Source organism: Meleagris gallopavo, chromosome 1 (assembly GCF_905368555.1).
Source record: "Meleagris gallopavo chromosome 1, MGAL_WU_HG_1.1, whole genome shotgun sequence".
Lineage (NCBI taxonomy): Eukaryota > Metazoa > Chordata > Aves > Galliformes > Phasianidae > Meleagris > Meleagris gallopavo.
Window position 1 is genome coordinate 979017 of NC_139404.1, and position 21480 is coordinate 1000496.

At 55.9% G+C, this 21480-nt stretch overlaps 2 protein-coding genes across 2 annotated transcripts in view; one reads left to right on the forward strand and one right to left on the reverse strand.

The window, feature by feature from the left end:
• IRF5 (interferon regulatory factor 5) lies at positions 1-10158 on the forward strand. Its single transcript, XM_010706563.4, is given in 12 exon segments — positions 1-145; positions 1883-2145; positions 3938-4076; positions 4079-4120; positions 4312-4379; positions 4488-4518; positions 5062-5175; positions 5178-5297; positions 6630-6863; positions 6866-7036; positions 8289-8407; positions 8935-10158. Coding segments are annotated over 11 exon segments (1407 nt in total). The 5' UTR covers positions 1-145; positions 1883-1965; the 3' UTR covers positions 9124-10158.
• The window catches only part of TNPO3 (transportin 3), a 19256-nt gene continuing 7685 nt past the window's right edge, over positions 9910-21480 (reverse strand). Inside the window, exons 8-23 of the mRNA XM_085241378.1 lie at positions 20969-21115; positions 20638-20745; positions 20409-20500; positions 19731-19870; positions 19459-19650; positions 18127-18218; positions 17928-18004; positions 17375-17435; positions 17155-17295; positions 16372-16488; positions 15923-16017; positions 15133-15289; positions 13707-13874; positions 12894-13006; positions 12129-12219; positions 9910-10484 (exon numbers count right to left, since the gene is read on the reverse strand). Coding sequence (XP_085097504.1) covers positions 12159-12219; positions 12894-13006; positions 13707-13874; positions 15133-15289; positions 15923-16017; positions 16372-16488; positions 17155-17295; positions 17375-17435; positions 17928-18004; positions 18127-18218; positions 19459-19650; positions 19731-19870; positions 20409-20500; positions 20638-20745; positions 20969-21115 — 1761 coding nt within the window. The 3' untranslated portion in view covers positions 9910-10484; positions 12129-12158. The remainder of the gene's footprint in view (positions 10485-12128; positions 12220-12893; positions 13007-13706; positions 13875-15132; positions 15290-15922; positions 16018-16371; positions 16489-17154; positions 17296-17374; positions 17436-17927; positions 18005-18126; positions 18219-19458; positions 19651-19730; positions 19871-20408; positions 20501-20637; positions 20746-20968; positions 21116-21480) is intronic.

Genomic DNA, 21480 nt, shown 5'->3' on the forward strand with positions numbered 1-21480 from the left:
CGTTGGTGTGGCCCACCTTAAAGCGGCAAGGCTCCTCCCAACCCCTCGCGTCACGGAACGGGGGCGTGGCGCGCTGTATGCAAATGAAATGCTAATGTGGGAGGAAGCGTGTTTGGAAGGAAGCAGCGAAGGGTGCTGGAGAGGGGTGAGAGTGGAGGGAGGGGCCCGTGAGGTATTCTTGTGGGGCTGCAAGGGGGTTATGGGGTCTCCGTGGTGGGTTCCTGGACGGGGGCTTCATGGTGGGCTTCGTTGTGGCTTCTGGGGGGCTTTGTGGTGGCATCTAGGGGGTCTTCATGGTGGCTTCATTGCGTCTTCATGGTGTGTTCTTGAGGGAGGCTTCACGGTGGGGTCATGGTGGCTTCACGGTGGCATCTGGGGGGGCTTCATGGTGGGCTTCGTTGTGGCTTCTGGGGGCTGTGTGGTGGCATCTAGGGGGTCTTCATGGTGGCTTCATTGCGTCTTCATGGTGTGTTCTTGAGGGAGGCTTCACGGTGGGGTCATGGTGGTTTCACGGTGGCATCTGGGGGGGCTTCATGGTGGCTTCTGGGGGTCTTCGTGGGTAATTCATGGTGGGATTGTGGTGGCATCCTGGGGATTCCGTGGTGACATCGTGGTGGCATAGTGCTGGCATCTTGGGGGGGTTCACAGTGGGATTGTGGGTGCTTCCAGATGGCATCTCGGTGGCTTTATGGGGTCTTCATGGAGGCTGCACTGTGGCCTCATGTCTCTCCTCCCGCTCCAGCCCCCCACCCCACCCTGTGGTGTCACTTCTCCTTTCCATGGGGCATAGGGACCAGTTCCTCTTTCGGTCCCCGTTTTTGTCATCATCCCCACCCTGTGTCCCCAAGGGATGGTTGATATCACTGTGTGACCCATGTGACACTTTTGGGGTGGTGGGGTGTGAGGGGTGAGCAGAGGTGGCTGAGTGGGGTGGGACAGGTCACCCTAAAAAGCATACATGGAGAGTGACCAGAGGTGACCATGGGTGACAATGGGTGACAGGTGACCATGGGTGTTTGGTGACCAGAGGTGACCATGGGTGACCAAAAGTGACCATGGGTGACCAAAAGTGACAACTGACCTTGGATGCTGAATGACCAGGTTGACCAGAGGTGACCATGGGAGACCCTAAGTAGCAGGTGACCATGGACAATAGGTGACTGAGGTGACTGAAGATGACCATGGTGACAGATGACCATGGGTGACCATTGGTGGCCATGGGTGACAGGTGACCATGGGTGCTGGGTGGCTGGAAGTGACCATGGGTGATCATAAATGGCAGGTGACAAGAGAACTAGGTGACCATGGGCAATCAGAGGTGACCATGGGTGACAGATGACCGTGGATGTTGGGTGATCATAGGTGACCAGACGTGACCATGGACATAGGGTAACCATGAGTGACCAGAGGTTGTCATAGGTGACAATGAATGACCATGGGTGACCATTGGTGGCTCTGGGTGACACATGACGTGGTTGATAGGTGACCATGAGTGATGGGTGACCAAAATTGACCATAAGTGACCAATGGTGATCATGGGTGACAGATGACTGTGGGTGACCAGAGGTGACTATGGGTGACCATGGGTGAGAGGTGACCATGGGTGATCATGGATGAGCAGAGGTCACAGATGACCACAGGTGATCAGAGGTGACCATGGATGACCATAAATGACAGGTGACCATGAATGTTGGGTGACAGAGATGACCAGATGTGATAGGTGACTAGAAGCAACCATGGGTGACCAGTGACCAGAGGTGACCAGAGGTGACCACAAGTGACAGATGACCACGAATGATGAGTGACCAGAGGTGACAACACCTATTGGATGACCACAAATACCCATCGTTAACCACAGCATCTCCACGACTGCATCACACAGTTCCCCACGTGCCTCACCACGTCCCACGTCGTGTCACCTCCTCATCACCACACGACCTCTGCTGGTGTCCCCTCCTGTCCTCGATGGCATCCCCGGTGCCTCGCCGCGTGCGCCTGCGCCCATGGTTGGTGGCCCAGGTGGACAGCGGGCGTTTCCCAGGACTGCACTGGGTGGACGCGCGGCGCCGGCTCTTTGTGGTCCCATGGCACCACGCCACGCGGCACTTCCCAGCACACGGCGGTGATGATGACACCGTCTTCAAGGTGATCCTGGATGACCCAACAGCTGGAACGACCTGAACTTGAGCTCTGGTGGTTTTAAACCCAACTCTAGTGGCCCAAATCCCAATCCTAATGACCCTGACACAACCCTGGTGGCCCACACCTCATCTCTGGTGGCCCAAACCCCAACCCTGCTGGCTGTTACACAACCCTAGTTTCCCAAACCCCAACCCTAGTGACCCTAAGCCTACCCTAGCGGCCCTTACCCCAACCCTAATGGCCCTAACCCCAAACCTAGTGTCCCAAATCCCAATCCTAATGACCCTGACACAACTCTGGTGGCCCAAATCCCAACCCTAGTGACTCTGAACCAACCCTAGTGGCCCTAGTTCCAACTCTAATGGCCCTAAACCCAAGCCTAGTGGACCAAATCCCAATCCTAATGACCCCGACGCAACTCTGGTGGCCCAAACCCCAACCCTAGTGACCCTAAGTCAATCCTAGCAGCCCTAACCCCAACCATAATGGCCCTAACCCCAACCCTAGCGGCCCAAATCCCAACCCTAATGACCCTGACAAAACCCTGGTGGCCCAAACTGCAACCCTGCTGGCCCTTACCCACCCCTAGTGGTCCAAACCCTGATCCTAGTGACCCGAAGCCAAACCTAGTGGCCCAAATCCCAGTCCTAATGACCCTGACACAACCTTGCTGGTCCTAACCCCAACCCTAATGACCATAATCTGAAAATTGATGACATAAACTCTAACCCTAATGACACTAACCCAACCCTAATGTCCCAACCCTAACTCTAGTGACCCTAATCCAACTCTAATGGCCCAAACCCCAACCTTAATGACCCCAAACATAGTGTCCCTAATCCAACACTAGTAACCAAACTCCAACCCTAGTGGCCCTAATCTCAAACCTAGTGACCCAAACTCCAACCCTATTGGCCCTAAGTCAACTCTAGTGGCCCAAACCCTAAACCTAATGCCCCAAACCCACTGATCCCAACCCAATTCTGATGACCACAACCCCAATGAACCCCAACCCTGATGACCCCAGGAGCACCAACCCATGACCCCAACACAGCCCTCATGACCCCAACCCATGACCCCAACCCAGTGACCCCAATCCAACCATGATGAGCTCACCCCCACTAACCACAACCCAGTGACCCCAACACTAATAATCCCAAGTAACCCCACCTCCATGACCCCAAACCCGATGACCCAATAAACCCACCCCAATGACTGCAGTCCCACTAACCTCAATTCAATGACCCCAAGCCAACCATCATGATCCCAGCCCAATATCCCCAACCTGATGACCCCAATTTAACCGTGATGACCCCAACCCCACTAATCCCACCCCAATGACTCAACACCAGTAATCCCAACCCACTAACCCACTGACCCCAACCCAATTACCCCAATAACCCCCACTTCAATGACACTGACACCAGTGACTCCAACCCAACTTTGATGACTTCAACCCCAATAACTCCAGTGACCCCAATAACCCCAACCATGTTGACCCCAACCCAATGATCCCAACTCTGATGCCCCAAATGCACCATTCATGATGACCCCAATCCAATGACCCTGCCCCCAATAACCCCACTCCAGTAACAACAACCCAATGACCCCAACACGACGACTCCATTCTGACGACCCCAACCCAATCACCCCAATCCAACCACGATGTCCCCACCCCCACTAACCACAACCCAATGATGCAACGCCAATAATCCCAGCCCACTGACTCCACTGACCCCAGTCTGATGACCCCAATGACCTCACCCCAGTCACCCTGACACCACTGACCCTGCAGGCATGGGCAGCAGAGACGGGGAAATTCCTTGCGGGGCGGGATGAGCCGGATCCTGCCAAGTGGAAGGCGACGCTGCGCTGTGCCCTCAACAAGAGCCGCGAGTTCCGCCTGCGCTACGACGGCACCCGCGCTGTGCCCCCCGGCCCTATAAGGTGTACGAGGTTTGTGGGGCCGACGGAGCAGGTATGAGGCTGGGGAGGGCTCAGGTGGGGACCTGGGGTCTGTGGGGTCCCAGCATCCCGTAAGTGACATGGGGTATGTGAGGCTAAGCACCCTGCAGTATCCCATCACCCTGTAAGGGCCTGGCATCCCACAAGTCGCTATGGGTGCTGTAGGGTCTCAGTACCCCATGGGACCCCGTTCTTCCCTCACAGACACGGTGACGGGGGATGACTTCAGCTGCGTTGGGGAGGAAGAGGAGGAGGAAGAGGATGTCAGCGAGGTACTGGCCCCTGCCACACTGATGGGAGTCCCCCACTCCATACTTGGGGGTCCCCTGCCCCACATTTGGGGGTCTCCCATTCCATAACTGCCTGCTCTTTCCTTGCAGCTGCAGAAACTGATGTCTCTGAGTATTGATGGTCAGCAGGGATATGGGGTGTCCTATAGGGGAATAATGGAGTGGGGGCAGCCTATGGGGGAACAGTGGGGTGGGGACACCCTATGGAGGTCAGTGGGGTGGGGGATACCTGTGGGGGGGCAGTGGGGTGGGAATGCTTCATGGGGGATAATGTGGTGGGAATATCCCATCGAAGACAATGGGATTGGGTTACCCCAGGGGGTCAGTGCAGGGGGAGGTATCCCATGGGGGACAGTTAGTGGGGTGGGGGCTCCCCATCGATGATCAATGGAGTGGGGGAAGGGTGATGTGGAGCATCTCGTGGGAGGAAAACCCCATAGGGAGTCGATGGTGTGTGGATTCCCCACGGGGGGCAGTGGAGTTGGGGCACCCATAGTGGCAATCAGTGGGGTGGGGGCTCCTCACAGAAGATCAATGGAAAGAAGGGAGGGTTTGATGCAGGGCAGGCACCCTGTGAGGTGTCTGTCTATGGGGCAGCAGTGCCCTGTAGGGAGCAGTGATGTAGGGGCTCCTCTGGCCGCCCCCTCATCCAACTGTTCTCCAGACTGTAGAATGGACCCGGTGCCCCCCTGGCACGAGGAGCACCCCCCGTTCAGCAACGCTGACTCCACAGTGCCCTTCATGCCCCCTGAGCTGCCCCCTGAGCTGACCCCACAGCTGCCCCTGAGCTGAACCCACAGCTGACCCCACAGCTGCCCCCACAGATGCCCCCCCCGGGTCCCCCAGCACTCCTGGAACATGGCGTCCCCAATCTGCTTGCCAGCCCTCACCTGCTGCCCCGTAAGCATCAGGATGGGGTATGGGGTGTGGAGTGGGTGAATGTGGGTATGGGGTGGCTATGGATATGGGGTAGCTGGACATAAGTATGGGGTGGCTGTAGGATAGGAGGACGTGAGTATGGGGTGGGTGGATGTGGCTGTGGGCTGGCCGTGGGGTGGTTGGACATAAGTATGGGGTGGCTGTAGGATAGGAGGACGTGAGTATGGGGTGGGTGGATGTGGCTGTGGGCTGGCCGTGGGGTGGTTGGACATGGATATGGGGTGGCCATAGGGTGGATTGGCAAAGATATGGGCTGGTCATGGGGTGGTTGGATGTGGCTATGGGGTGGCCGTGGGGTAGTTTGATGTGGCTATGAGATGGTTGAATTTGGGAATGGGGTGGCTGTGGGGTGGGTGAGGGTGAGGATGGGGTGGCCATGGGATGGATGGGCAGAGGTAGATGAATGTGATGGGGTGGGTGGGTATATGGGGGAATATGGGGTCACTGGCCATGGGGCTGAGGAGATGACAGTAGGGTGGGTGGGCATGGGGTTGGGTGGCTGTGGGGTCAGGGAGGATATAGGGTCACTGACCATGGGGGTGGGAGGCTGTGGGGTGGTTTACTGTGGGGTTGGTGTCATATGGGGTGGTTGGCTGTGGGGCTGGATGGCTGTGGGTTGAGTGGGCATGGGGTCAGGTGGCCGCAGGGTCTTTGGCCTTGAGGTTGGAGGGATGGCAATGGGGTGGATGGGCATGGAGGTGGGGTGATGTGGGTTAGTTGGCTGTGTGGTCCAGGGGATACGGGGTCACAGGGCATGAGGTCAAGTGGATGATGGTGGGGTGGGTGGGCATGGGGTCATGGAGTAGCTGCTATGGAGTCGGGGGGATATAGGGTCACTAGGCATGGGGAGATGACAATGGGAGTGGGTGAGCGTGGGGCTGGATGGTTGTAAGGTGGGCAGACATGAAGCTGGGGGGGGTGTGGGGTGGTTGACTGTGGTGTTGGGGATATGGGGTCAGCGGCTATGGCATTTTGGAGATATAGGGTCACTGGGCATGGGATTGGGGGTTGTGGGATGGGTGGCTGTGGGCTGAGGGGGTACAGGGTAGGTGGGCATGGAGCTGGATGGTTGTAGGGTGGGTGGGCATGGGGTTGAGGGGTTGTAGGGTGGTTGGCTGTAGGTTTGGGTGGCCGTGGAATGGGTGAACATGGGGTTGACGGATGAAAATGGGGTCGGAGGAATATGGGGTGGATGGCCATGGGGTTGGGGTAGGATTACGACACAGTTACCCATGGAGCTGCAGGGTGCCCCTGCGTAGAAGATCCCCCATCCCAACCCCACAAACCCTGCAGTGACGGACCTGGAGCTGCGCTTCCAGTACCGTGGGCGGCGGGTGAGCGCCCTGACCATCAGCCATCCTCTGGGCTGCCGACTGTCCCACGGGGGGTCCCTGCCCCCCACCCCGCAGCGCCCCGACCTGCTGGGACACCCCGAGCTCCAGCAGGTCCCCTTCCCCGACCCCGAGGGGATCCCGCACGACAAGCAGCGTCGCTACACCCGCACTTTGTTGGGGGCCATGGAGCGGGGCTCCTCCTGGAGCTGGGGGGGCAGGACCTCTACGCCACCCGCCTCTGTCGCTGCAAAGTGTTTTGGGATGGGCCCTGCGCCCCACCCCAGGACCCCCACCTCGACCCCCGGCCCAACCCCATGGAGAGGGAGAGGAGGGTCCAAGTGTTCAGCCTCCAGCGGTTCCTTGATGGTAAGTGGCACCGGGGGTGGGAGAGCGTGTGGAGACGTTGGGTGGCACTGGGGACATCAAGGAGTCCATGGGGACAAACATCAAGTGGCACTGGAGGACACAAAGGAGTCTGTGGGATCATCAGGTGGCACCTGGAGACACCATGAATAGACATCAGGTGGCCTTGGGGGACACAGGTAGAACTGGGGACACCAAGGATTCCATGGGGATGTCAGATGGCATTGGGGAACACCATGAAGGGACATCAGGTGGCACTGGAGGAGATCAAGTGGCCTTGGGGACACCTGGGTGTCTATGGGGATGTTGTCAAGTGGCACTGGGGAACATCAGGTGATCTTGGGGGACATCAGGTGGCAGTGGGGACACTGGGGACTCCATGGGGATATCGAATTGCATTGGGGACACCAGGAAGTTGGTAGGAACATCAGGTGGCATCGGGAGACACTATGAAACCTATAGGGACGCCAGGTGGCATTGGGGGACACTGGACAGCCAGTAGGGACATCAAGTGGAATTGAGGGGGACACTGGAGAGCCCGTGGGGACCTCAGGTGGCAATGGGTGACACCGAGGAGTCCATAGGGACATCAGGATGCAATGGGGGACATCAGGTGGCACTGGGGACAGTGTCAAGTTCATGAGGGCATCAGGTGGCATCGGAAACATCAAGAAGTCAATAGGGACATTAGGTGGCATTAGGGGACATCATGAAAGGATATCAGGTGGCACTGGGGACACCAAGGAATCCATGGGGATATCAGGTGGCATGGGGACATTGGGGAGTCCATGGGGACATCATCAGGGGGCAGTGAGGACACCAGGGTGTCCATGGGGACATCAAATGGCATTGGGGGACACCGTGAAGGTACATCAGGTGGTAGTAGGAGGATATCAGGGAGTCAGTAGGGACATCAGGTGGCATTAGGGGACACCAGGGAGTCCATGGGGACATCAGGAAGTCTATGGAGATGTCAGGTGTCTTTGGGGGACACCAGAGAGTCCATGGGGACATCTATTAGCAAGGAATGACATCAAATGGCATTGGGGGACACTGGACAGCCAGTAGGAATTGGGGAGGGACGCAGAGAGCCCGTGGGGACCTCAGGTGGCAATGGGGACATCACCCAGCACAGAGGGACACCCATCAGCCCATAGGGACATCGGGTAGCAGGGGAGGACTGTGGCTGATGAGGACACTGGTCAGTGCTGGGTTGGGGGGAGGTGACATTAAGTGACACCTCGGTGCCCCCCAGGGCTGATCCTGTTCCAGAAGGGGCAGAGCCCAACACCGCCGCCCTTCGAGGTCTTCCTGTGCTTTGGGGAGGAGTGGCCCGACCACAGACCCAGAGAGAAGAAGCTCATCACTGTGCAGGTTGGGGGACGCAATGGGGACACGGTGGGGACTTGTTGGGGACACAACGGAGACACGAGGGGGACATGATGAGGATGTGTTGGGGACATGGAGGTGACACGTCAGGGATGAGTTGGGAACCCAACAGGGACGTGTTGGGAACTCACACCAGGGACACATGGAATTATTTGGGTCGGGGACACAATGGGGACACAATAAGGATGAGTTGGGGACACGGTGACATATCAGGGATGGGCTGGGTCCCAGTGGGGATGTGTTAGGGACACACTGGGGAGACGGTAGTGACACGTCAGAGATGAGTTGGGGACCCAATGAGGACACGATGGGAAGACTTTGGGGATCACCCTAGGGGACATGTTGGGGGGCAGGACGGGATCATGGCAGAGATGCACTGGGGAACAGTTTGAGGACACGATGCAAATACATGGGGAAAGCATTGGGGGCACAGCAAAGATGCAATGGGAGATGTGATGGGGGACATGTTGGGGCTGCACTGGGGACACGTGTGACTCATCCCCCTCCCCCAGGTGGTGCCAGTGGCAGCACGGCTGCTGCTGGAGCTGTTCTCAGGGGAGCTGTCGTGGTCGGCCGACAGCGTCCCGCTGCAGATCTCGCAGCCCGACCTGAAGGATGCTCTGGTGGAGCAGTTCAAGGAGCTGCACCGCCTGTGGCAGCAGCAGCAGCACCCGGAACCCGGCCCGCGGCCCCCGCTGTGACATGGGGATGGGAAGAAAATGGGGTGTGTGGTCCTTCCTGGGGGGGCAAGGAGGCTTTGGGGGCATCCTTGGTGGGATGGGGATAGTGGAGCTCTGTGGACAGCTGGAGAACCACATCTGGAGCACTACCAGACCTAGAACACCGCCATAATCAGAGTGTTAACTCTCCTGGAGCACATTTAGAACACGTTTGGAGCACCTCCAGACCTAGGACATTGCACGACGGCTGCTCCTGGAGCACATCTGTAAAACCACACCTGGAGGAACACCTGACCTACACTGCTGTACTCCTCTTCTGGAGCACATCTGGAACACACCTGGAGCACTATCTGCCCCAGAACATTGCCATACCTGTCTGTTGCTGCTCCGCGAGCACATCTGTAACACACATCTGGAGCACCACCTGATTCAAAACATCTCCATACCTGGATCTTCGCTGCTCCTGGAGCACCATATATTAAAAAAAAAAAAAAAAAAAAAAAAATCACACTTGGAGCACATCTGGAGTCCCACCATCCGTAGAACACCACCATACCGGGACCACAGCTGCTCCTGGAATGCCAAATCTGGAACACAGCACCTGGAGCACATCTGGAGCCCCACCATCCATACAAAATCGCCATACTGGGACTGCAGCTGCTCCTGGATCTCATCTGGAACACACATCTGGAGCCACCCCCCTCAACTCTCCCCCCCAAGAAGCAGACAAGACCACCATGGGCTGGTTGTTTTTGTTTTTTTTTTCTTTTTTTTTAACCGATTTTTTTTTTTTTCCATTTTTACATCTTTTTTTTTTTTTTTTTTTTTTTTTTTTATTGTTTTCAAGATGGCTACAACACCAGACGGAACCGCACACCCGGCCCCGACTCCGTCCCTGCACTCACACTGCCAAACCCCCCACCCCAACCCTGTGCTCTTCCCCTCAAAAAAAAAAAAAAAAAAAAATCAAAACGATTAAAAAATAAAATAAAACCGAAAAAAAATAATAAAACAAACCAAATTTGGGAAAAAAAAAAAAAAAGGAAAAAAATATAATATATATTTTAAGCAGTCCGACCCACGTGGCCGCGTCCCCGCGCCGAGTCCGCATCCCCACCCCCCACCAACCCCAGGAGTGCGGACCCCTTCCCCTTGGCTGCCCGCCCCCTCCCCAGAGCTCTTCCCTGGGTTCTTTTGATGTCGTTTCAGGGAAGTTTGGTACTTTTTGGTGCTCGTTGAGGGCACAGTCCCGGTGTGGGGGGGTTGGTTTGGTTTTTCTTGGGGGGGGTCGCAGTGTTGGGACGCACGCTCTTCTGGTGCTGAGTGAGTGCGGCCCCCGGCGACGACTGCGGGACCAATCATGGTGGCTTCATTTCTGTCTTCTGTTAATTAATGGATGTTCCAGGGAGGGGGTCATTTCCCCAACCAACCCAAAGTGATGTCCTCAGCCCCACTCAATGTCCCCAGCTGAACCCAACCCAATGTCTCCAACCACACACCATGTTCCCAGTGCAGTGCCATGCCCCCAACCCAACATCGTGTCCCCAGCCCAGCACCACATCCCCAACCCAATCCAACCCAATGTCCTCAACCCAACACTATGACCCCAAACTAATGCAATGTCCCCAACCCGATGTCCTCAACCCAACACTATGACCCCAAACTAATGCAATGTCCCCAACCCGATGTCCTCAACCCAACACTATGACCCCAAACTAATGCAATGTCCCCAACCCAATGTCCTCAACCCAACACTATGACCCCAAACTAATGCAATGTCCCCAACCCAATGTCCTCAACCCAACACTATGACCCCAAACTAATGCAATGTCCCCAACCCAATGTCCTCAACCCAACACTATGACCCCAAACTAATGCAATGTCCCCAACCCAATGTCCTCAACCCAACACTATGACCCCAAACTAATGCAATGTCCCCAACCCAATGTCCTCAACCCAACACTATGACCCCAAACTAATGCAATGTCCCCAACCCAATACCATGATCCCAACTCAGAACAATGTCCTAATAAAGCACAAATGTCCCCAACCCAACATCCCCAACCCAACGCGATGTCCCAAACCCAATCCAAGACAATGCCCCAATCTAACAGTGTCCCCAACCCAATGTCCTCAACCCAACACCACGTCCCCAACCCAACACCACGCCCTCAACTCACCCCAACCCAACGTCCCAACCCAACAGTGGCATGTCCCCAGCTGAACCCAGAACAACATCCCCAGTCAAGCACAATGTCCTCTCAACCCCACACCATGTCCCCAACCCAATGTGTTCTCCCCAGCACAACACAATGTCTCCAAACCAATAAAACAACCCCAGCTGATTCCAGAAGAATGTCCCCAGCCCAGAGCTATGCCCCCAATCCAACACGATGTCCCCAACTCAATCCAACACAGCATCCCCAACCTAACACAACGTCCCCAATCCAACATCCCCAACCCAACATGACACCCCCAACCCAACAGTGCTGTCCCAACCCAATGCGATGTCCCTGATCAAACCCAGAACAATGTTCCCAATAAAGCACAATGTCCCCAACCCAGCAGTCCCCTAGTCTCCCCAGTCCAACCCAGTGCAATGTCCCCAGCCCAACCGAACACCATGTCACCAATCCAATCAACACAAAGTTCCCAACAAAGCGCCATGACCCCAACCCGATGTGATGCCCCCAGCTGAACCTAGAACAATGACCTCAACCCAGTGCCATGTCCCCAGCCCTACTCCATGTTCCCAACCCAATTTGACAGCTCCAGCCCAACATGATGCTCCCAACAGAACCCAGATCAACGTCCCCAACACAGCATCATGTCCCCAACACAGCATAACACCCCCAGCCCAGCACAATGTCCCCAGCCCAACGTCCCCAGCTGAACCTACAACAATGTCCTCAACCCAACGTTTTGTCTCCAACACAACCCAATCCCACACGATGCCCCCCATCCCAATGCGATGCCCCCAGCCCCAGCAATGCCCCCACGGTGGCCCCCAGTCCCCTGTATCTTACCTGGGAGGCAGGCACCGTGCCGGGTGCAGGCTATCGGAATAGGCGGGTGAAGTCCCGCAGAGCCCAGCAGACCTGCTTACATTCCTCCGCGCTGCAAAGGGAGGGAGCATTAGGGGAGTGGGAGAGATGCACAGAGGGATGGAGACAGACAGAGGGGTTGGAGAGATGTACCAAGTGGTTTGGGACAGATGGACCCGCTGGGGACAGACAAACCCCATGGGGATGCACAATTCAGTTAGGGATGGATGGACCCCTCAGGGTCTGATCTGTCCTCACTGGATGGACAGAGTTGTTAGGGACACACAGTCCTTCTGAGGACAGACAAATCTATTGAGGACACACAGACACACTGGGGACAGATGGAACCACTCGGACAGACAGATGGACCCACTGGGAATGTGTGGACTCACTGGGGACACACAGAGCACCTGGGAACACAGGGATGGCTTTGGCACAGAGATGCCCAAAGAGGAAAATCCCATTTGGGGATCAGTAGGAGCCTGGGTTGGGCACATATCTCCGTACAGGGTGGGACCGAAACCCACTGGGGGACTGCAGGCAGGGACACATCAGGGGCTGGGGTCCCATGAGATATCGGGGTTTGGGCTTTGATCCCAAACTGAGGTCTGCAATTCCATCAGATATTGGGATCCAGGCTCTGATCCCAAATTGAGGTCTGGGGTCCCACCAGATACTGGAGTCCAGACTCTGGTCACTAACTGAGGGGGGGGCTGCCAGCACTAACTGGGGCCTTTGGGCTCTCACCTCGTCACCTGCTTGTGGAAATCCGTCAGCTGCTTGTGCGTCACCTGGATGGCCCCCCCTGTCGTCTCCTTTGGCAGCGCCTTCAGGGAGTTTTCCAGCCACCGACAGAAGGTCTGCGGGGAGGGGAGAGGGTGAGGGGTGGCTACTGCGCTCCCCCTGGGTCACTCTGTGTGATGGGGGAACATGGGGGCATCACAGGGACATGGATGACACAGTGATGTAGGGATATGGGGACCCAGGGACACAGGAACGTGGGAAACATGGGGACACAGAGAAGCAGGGATATAGAGACACAGGAAAGCAGGGACATAGAGATGTAAGGGACATTGCAGATGTTAAGGACACGGAGGATATAGAGACACGGGGACATAGTGACACAGGGACATGGGGCTGCAGTGACATGGAGATGGGGGGATGTGGGGACAGAGGTCCATTGAGGACTTGGGAACATGGGGCTATAGGGAACATAGGGATATAGGGACATGAAGATCTGGAGGACATGAGGGTGTGGGGACATTGATTCGGGGACATGGAGGACCTAGGAGTATAGGGACATGAGGACACAGATGTGGGGGACATGGGGACACAAAGATGCATGGAAATGGAAGACATGAGGATGCAGAGATGTGGGTTACAGGGGGATAAAGGAGCGTGGAGAAGTGGGGATGCAGGGGATACAAGGACAGGGACACGGGGATGCTGGGGACACAGGGGTTGTGAAGACAGAGGGGACATGGGGCTGTGGGGTCAAAGGGGATGGAGGGGATAGGGGGCTGTGGGGACACAGAGGACAGAGGGGACACGGTCGCTCACCGCGCGGTCGCTCTGCATGATCTCCCAGAGCACCTCAGCCACGTCGGGCAGTGTGTAGGGTGGCAGGCAGAAGCAGCAGGTGTGTAGGAGCTGCGAGACGAGCTGCTGCCCCAACTGCCGCAGCACCTGCGCAATCAGCTCCGTGCGCAGCTCGAAGTCCTCCTCGTGCTGTGGGGGGTTGGGGTTCAGCTTCACCCTTAAGCTCTCACTCGAACTCTGCAATCCTAACCCTGGCCCTAAAATCCTGAGCCTAAAGCTCTGATCTTAACCCTGACCCTAAAACCCTAAACCCAAAACCGTAACTTGAAAACCCTAACTCTAAAACCTGAATCTTAACCTTAACCCTAAAACCCTAACACCCTCAGCTTAACCCTAATCTAACCGTAAACCATAAACCTAAAACCCTGACCCTAACCCTAAGACCTTCATCTTCACACTAACCCTAAAACCCAAACCCTGAGCCTGAAACAATAAGCCCAGCCCCACAATTCTAACCCTAGCTCTAAACCTAAACCTGTGACCCCAAACCTTCACCCCCGAACCTACATTTCTAGCCCTAAATCTCCGACTCCACACCATCTCTGATGCCAACCCACCATCATACCCACATCACACCAACCCCAAATCTCCAACCTTAACCTCAACATTCAAACCCCAACCTGCATCACCTCCAACCCCAACTTCCTCTCTGACCCCAATACTACATCCAACCCAGTCCCAACCCCAAACCTACAACCCCACCAAACCCAATCCTATATCCTCTCCCAACCCAACATCCTCTCCCAATCCTACATCCTTTTTCAACCCCATGTCTTTTCCCAACCCCACAACTCCATCCCACATCCTCTTCCAATCCAACCCTATCTTCTCTCCCAACCCAACCCTACATCCTCTTCCAATCCCACATCCTCTTCCAATCCAACCCTATCTTCTCTTCCAACTCAACTCCACACCCCCTCTCAACCCCACATCCTCTCCCAACACAACCCCACATCCTCTCCCAACACAACCCCACATCCTCTTCCAATCCAACCCCACATCCTCTTCCAATCCAACCCCACATCCCCTCTCAACCTTACGTCCTCTCCCAACCCAACAGCCCCTCTCAACCCTACATCCTCTCTCAATCCAACCCTACACCCTCTCCTAACCCAACACCACATACTCTTCCAATCCCACATCCTCTTCCAATCCAACCCTACCTTCTCTTCCAACTCAACTCCATATCCTCTCCCAACCCCACACTGTCTTCCAACCCTACATCCTCTTCCAACCCAACCCCACATCCCCTCTCAACCCTACATCCTCTCCCAACTCAACCCCACATCCTCACCCGACGCCACATCCTCCCCCGTGTCCTCCTTCAACCCCAACCCCCCACTCCGACCCCAAATCTTGTCACCCTGTCCCGTCCCACCCCACTCACATCGTTGGCCACCCCGGTGTGCACGAGGTCACGTAGGAACTTCATGACACTGCAGTTGGCGTCGCGGTGGTCCAGCGTGGTGGCGGCGATGGCCCATTGCAGGATAGGGATCATCACCTGGCTGCGCAGCAGCGTCACCGGGCTGCGCTGGATGAACCTGGGGACAGGGACAGTGCCAAGGGGGCGGGGGGATGGGGGTGGGGAGTATGGGGAGAGGAGAGTGTGGGGATATGACAAGGGGATGGAGTGTGGGGACGGAGGGAGCATAGGGACAGAGGGATATGATGTGGGGAGTGGGACAGGGGGATATGGGTATAAGGGGATGGGGGGATATGATTTGGGGCAGGGGGGTTAAGATGGGGGGATATGGGTACATAGGAACAGGGGACAATGGGTTCTGGGGAGAGGGATAGGGAGATATAATGTGACATGGGGGACAGGGGGGTGTGATGACAGCATGTTATGGGGTTGTCATATGGGGACAGGGGGACAAGGAGGACATGGGGACATAGGGATGCGGGAAATGGGGGACATGGGGATGCAAGGACATGGAGACAGAGAGGATCTGGGGACATGGGCATGCAGGGAGAGTTAGACAAAGGGACATAGAGGACTTGGGAACAAGAAAATGCAGGGACAGAGGGACACGGAGGACTTGGAGACATGCAGATGCAGAAATGTAGATTACACAGGGATGCAGGAACATGGAGATATGGAAACAGGGGGATATGTGGACTCAGGGATATGGGGATGTGTGTATGGGGATGCAGAGATATGGGGACAAAGGTACCTGGCTGCGAGGCGGAAAAGGTCATCCACAGTGTCGGGATGGTTCTGGAGGCCACTGGGCTGCTCGAGGAGCTGGAAGGTGGGGATGCAGAGAGCCTGGGGGGACACCAGTCATTAAGGCTCCTTGGCAATTAATTGGGCATCCTTGGTAGTTAGGAGTATGGGTCAATTGTGTCACTTGGTAACCGCAGCCCAAAGCTGCTCTCCCAGTCTCCCCAGACATGGGCTCATAGGTTTGGGGTTGGGATCGTAGGATTGGGGCTGGGATGGGGTTTTGGAATTGAAGGATTGGGACAGGGATGGTAGGACTAGGGATGGATTGGGGTTCTGGAACTGCAGGATTGAAGCTGGAATTGTAGGTCTAGGGCAAGGTTTGGGGTTCTGGCATTATAGGATTGGGGCAGGGATTGGGGTTCAGAAATTGCAGAAAGGGGCTGGGATGAGCCCCACCTGCAGCATGTCGAGCAGCCCCTGCCGACAGCCCTCCTCCATCCCATACTCATCCACCAGGATGCTGCCCAGGTACAGGAAGCACGAGTGCTGGTGCGCCCGGTACACGCTCACCATCTGTGGGGCACACACCACTGCAGCTCCTTCCCAATCCCAGCTGGTCTCCCCCATCCTTTCCCAATCCCAGCTGAAGCTCCATACATTCCTTTCCCACACCCCTTTCCCGTTCCACCTGTGCAGTTTTATCCCTTCCCCACTCCAGCTGAAACTCCACACATCCCATTCCAACCGCAGAAAGTTCCCTGCATCCCTTCCCAATCCCAGCTTCAGACTCCCACATCCCTCCCTAATCCCAGATGCAGTTCCATATATCCCATCCCAACCCCATTAACTTTCCCTCCCATTCCTCCCCAACCCTAAATCCCAGTTCCCCCTATTCCCCCCCAGTTCCACTCCTCATCCCAATCCATTCCCACTCAACCCTCCCCAATCCCATCTGCCTTCCCCTATCCCTTCCCAATCCCATTTCCCTCACAACTCCCTCCAATCCCACTTGGTTTCTTCCCTCCCTCCCCAGTCCCGATCCCAGTTCCCTACCCCTCCCTTCCCAATCCCAATCTCACTGGCTTCCCTCCTCCCTCCCCAAACCCAATCCCAGTTCCCACTCATCCCTCCGCAATCCCAATCCCATTGGTTTCAACCCTTCTCTTCCCAACCCCAGTTCCCATCCCTCCCTCCCCAGTCCCAGCTGCAGTTCCATACACCCCTTGCTCCCCCCACAACCTGTGTGACCAGGGGCTGCAGCAGTGCAGCAGAGCCCTTCCCCACGCAGCGCACGGCGAAGCGCAGGCAGCGGCAGCAGCGCTCCACGATGCGGTTATCGGCGCTGTGCTTGTTCAGGGTCTCAGACAGCACGGGCCAGATCTGGGGGCAGAAAGTCCAGGTGACCCCCAGCACCCCACATCACCGCAGGGGGTGCTGCCAGGTCCCAACCCGCGCTCACCTCCTGGATGACTTTTTGGCACGGGTGGATCTGCCCGTTCTCCACAATGGGGTTGGTGTGCCTGCCGGGAGCAGAGTGGGGTTAAGTGCCTCCGATAGGACACAAATGAGACAGAATGAGGACACAACAGCATGATCGGGACAGGACAGGGACAAGACAGGGACAGAATGGTGACAGGATGAGGACAGGATAGGGACAACACGGGGATATGACTAGGATGGAATGGGGACACAACCAGGACAGTACAGAGACAATATGCAAACACAACTGGGACAATACACTGACTTTACTGGAATAGGATGGGGATAAGACAGGGACACAGCCAGGACAGAATGGGGACAAGACTGGGTCATGAATGAGACAGGATAGGGACACAATCAGGATAGGATGGGGACATGACCAAGACATGAGTAGGACACGTCAAAGACATGACTGGGATATGATGGAAACACAACCAGGATGGAATGGGGACATGACCAGGACATGATGGGGACACAACTGGGACACAGCGGGAGCAGGATGGCACCACAACATGGATAAGAACACCTCAGACCTGAAGATGACGGCGAGGCGATCCAGGGGCACAGTGGGGTCGGAGGAGAGCCCGTTGCTCGGCTCCTGTGAGAGCAGCTGCAGAAAAGGGACACGAGGGGGAAAGGGGGAATCAGTGGTGGTGTCCCCAGTGGCAGCACCACACAGGTGGATGGTCACAGAATGTCACTGCCATCTGGGGACTGGTGCTGAGGCTGTACCTTCTTCAGGGCGAGCACTTGCACGGCGCACAGCTCGCTCAGGCACTCAGAGATCTTCTCCAGGGGCAGCCTGGCGAGGACCAACGCTGTCCCTGCAAGACAAAGGCATGGGTCCGACCCTAAAACAGCCTCGTGAGGAAGGGGATGGTGTTTTGGGGTGGGGGGCAGCAAAGCCAACGCTGTTTGTATTGCAACATGAGTGGAAAAACACTATTTTGCCTCTTTAGGCACACACTCCTTCCATGCAGCTCCCTCTGCACAAGCCCCATGGCTGCCCTGTTATTAAGATTGTTCCTACAAAGCAAGATGGACCCCAAGGCATCAGGGACCCCAATGCAGTGAGAAGCACCTGAAGCCATCAGGTACATCAATACAGCAGGAAGATCCCAAATCCGCTGCAGATCCCAACAGAGTGAGAAGCACCAGAGCCTACTGGGGATCCCACCGCAAGAAGGGAACAGACCTTCTGTCCCAGAACTGTTTGGGGTGGAATGGACCTTCACATCTACAACAGTTTGGGGTGGAAGAGACCTCCAATCCCAAAACTGTTTGGGGTGGAAGGGATCTCCAGTCCCACAAACGTTTGAGGTGGAAGGGACTCTACAGACCGTACAGTCCCAAACCCTGCCAAGGACAGGGACACCTCCTACAGCCCACAGTACCAGGGCATCATGTGGGTTGGAGGAGACCTTGAAGGGCATCGTATCCCACCACTCATCTGGCACTGCCCAGCCCACTGCTGGGCCACGTCCCCACGCACCACATCCATGAGTCCCTTCAGTCCCTCCAGGGCTGGGGACTCAGCTCCTGCCCTGGGCTGCCATCTCAGTGCTTCACAACCCTCCCAGAGCAGGAATTTTTCCTTACCCCCAACCTACCCCTCTGGTAGGTTGTCAGCCATCTAACATGGTCCTGCTGACCAACAGGACATAATCTCACTGATCACCATGCAACATTTCCCCATTGACCAACTGGATGTGGCCCCACGGACCATTACCCAATGAAGCCCTGTTGACCAACTGGATGTTGCCCCATTGACCACCACCCAACATGGCCCTACTGACCAACCGGATGTTGCCCCATTGACCACCATCCAACACGGCCCCACGGACCAACTAGACACAGCCCACTGACCACCATGCAACACGGCCCCTTGAACAAATGGACACAGCCCCACTGACCATTACTGAATGAGGCCCCATTGACCAACTGGATATTGCCCCATTGACCACCATCCAACACGGCCCTATTGACCAACTGGACACAGCCCATTGATGCAGCCCATCCAGAGCCTGACTTGGCCCAGTCAAGGCCCCCTCCTGCCTCACTCACCCTTGAGGAGCCCAACTGCAGCCTCCGGGGACAGCGTGAAGGAGTCGAGGGAGCGGGCAATCTCCAGCAGCCCGGTGAAATGCTGTGCCATGTGGTCACGGCACACCGAGCAGATGTTGTGGATGGCCTTGGCTGCGGCTGAAGCCAACCGCCGGTCACACAGTCCCTTCATCAGGTAGCCCAGCACAGGGTCTGCGGAAGGGGAAAACTCATGGGGTGAGTACAGGGAGTGGGGCAGGGAGCAAGGAAGGGGGTCGCTGGGAGGGACTGACCCAGGAACTGTGGGTTCCTGTCCACCACTTCGCTCATCTCGCCCACCAGCTCGATGCTGGTGTAGCGCACGGCCGTGTGCACCGTCTCAGGGAGACGGACCACTCCCTCCAGAACCTCCACCAGTGTCGGGTTGTTCTCCCTGCAGGATGAGGTGGGTGGATTAGGATGAGGAAGATGATTTAGGACAAGGCAGAGGGATTAGCAGGGTCCTGACCCCCTGACTCCACAAAGATACCCCTGCACATGGAGGCAGCCAGTGTTGGCATCAAAATGTGGAGCATCCCTAGTGGGAACAGAATCACACAGCAGCCTAGGTTGGAAATGTAGTTACAGAATGTCCCAGTTTGGGGAGGGAATCCCAATTTGAGAAGGGAATTAGAGCATCTTGGGTTGGGAACGCAGTCACAGAACATCTCCAGTTTGGGAATAGCACAACAATATATCCTGGACTGGGGATAGAATCACAGAATATCCCAGGAATGGAATCAGAGAGCACCCTGAGTTGGAAATGAAGTCCAAATGTATCTGTTCTTCAGTTCGGAAATGGAATCACAAAGCACTCCCCAGTTTGGAAATGGAATTACAGAATGTTCCCAGTTTCAGAAACGGGATCACAGAGGATCCCCAGTTTGGAAATAACACCCATGAACTCTACAAAGACCTCCAGCACCACTCACTGGTCAACGCTCTTGGCGATGGAGGCCATGATGAAGAGGACAGCCTCCGTCACCTCCCAGGGTGGATTGCCGTCTTTCAGTGTTGCATAGAGCTGCAAGAGGGAGAGAACAAACCAAGAAAATAAGCCCCAAAATCACCCATCTCACCCCAAAATAGTGAGCCCACTGTTTTGGGACCCTGTATCTGTGTCTGCGTGTTTAAGGACACAGGGAGGTAATGCAGACCCACCTGTGCGAAGCACTCCACCGAGCCCACCAGGAAGATGAGGTCCTTGACCAGGTCTGAGACGCGCATCCGGAACTCGCCGAAGTCATCTGTCTCCTCTGGGACACCCTCCTGGGATAGAGGGGATGAGGAGAACAAAATGGGAGAGAGGAAGAAGGGTGGGAAGGGAGGAGGAGCCCCCAGCCTCCAACAAGGCATGTCCCAGCAGAAACACCTCTGGGAGGACACAGCGGAGCGTGTCTCAATGTGGGAAATACTGCAGGGAAGTGGGATGGGGACCAGAGGAAACGCAGCAAGAGGAAGACAGAAAATGACACAAAAAATGTGGCCTTACGTGGTCTGAGTCGAGCTGGCAGTGCCGGGCCAGGGCGTGCAGCAGGCGTTGGATGTAGGCTTTGAAGATGCTGTGGATGACGGCATCCTCTGTCTTGTACAGGTGCTCCCCCAGGCGGTACCAGAAGTTAAAGGAGATTTCGACCACCTGGATGGGAAGCGAGGAGAGAAATTCAGGGTTTGTTATCAACACTGCCTGCAGGGCTTCCCATACAGGGTCTCTGAGGGTTTATGGGATTGTGGATTTCTATCGGCAATGCTGCTTCTTCCACTCACAGCAAAACACTGAGTGGTTCTTACAGCTTCATCAAGCTCCTTGACAATTAAAAAAGGGTTTTAAACTCGGAGGTCATCTAAAATTTGCCCCCTACAAGAAGGATGGGATGAGATGGGATGGAGGAGTGACCTACCCTACAAGAAAGACAGGATGAGATAGAAGTGACCTGCTCTACAAGAAGGATGGCATGAGCTGAATGACCTGCCCCAAAAGGAAGGCCAGGATGAATCTGCTCT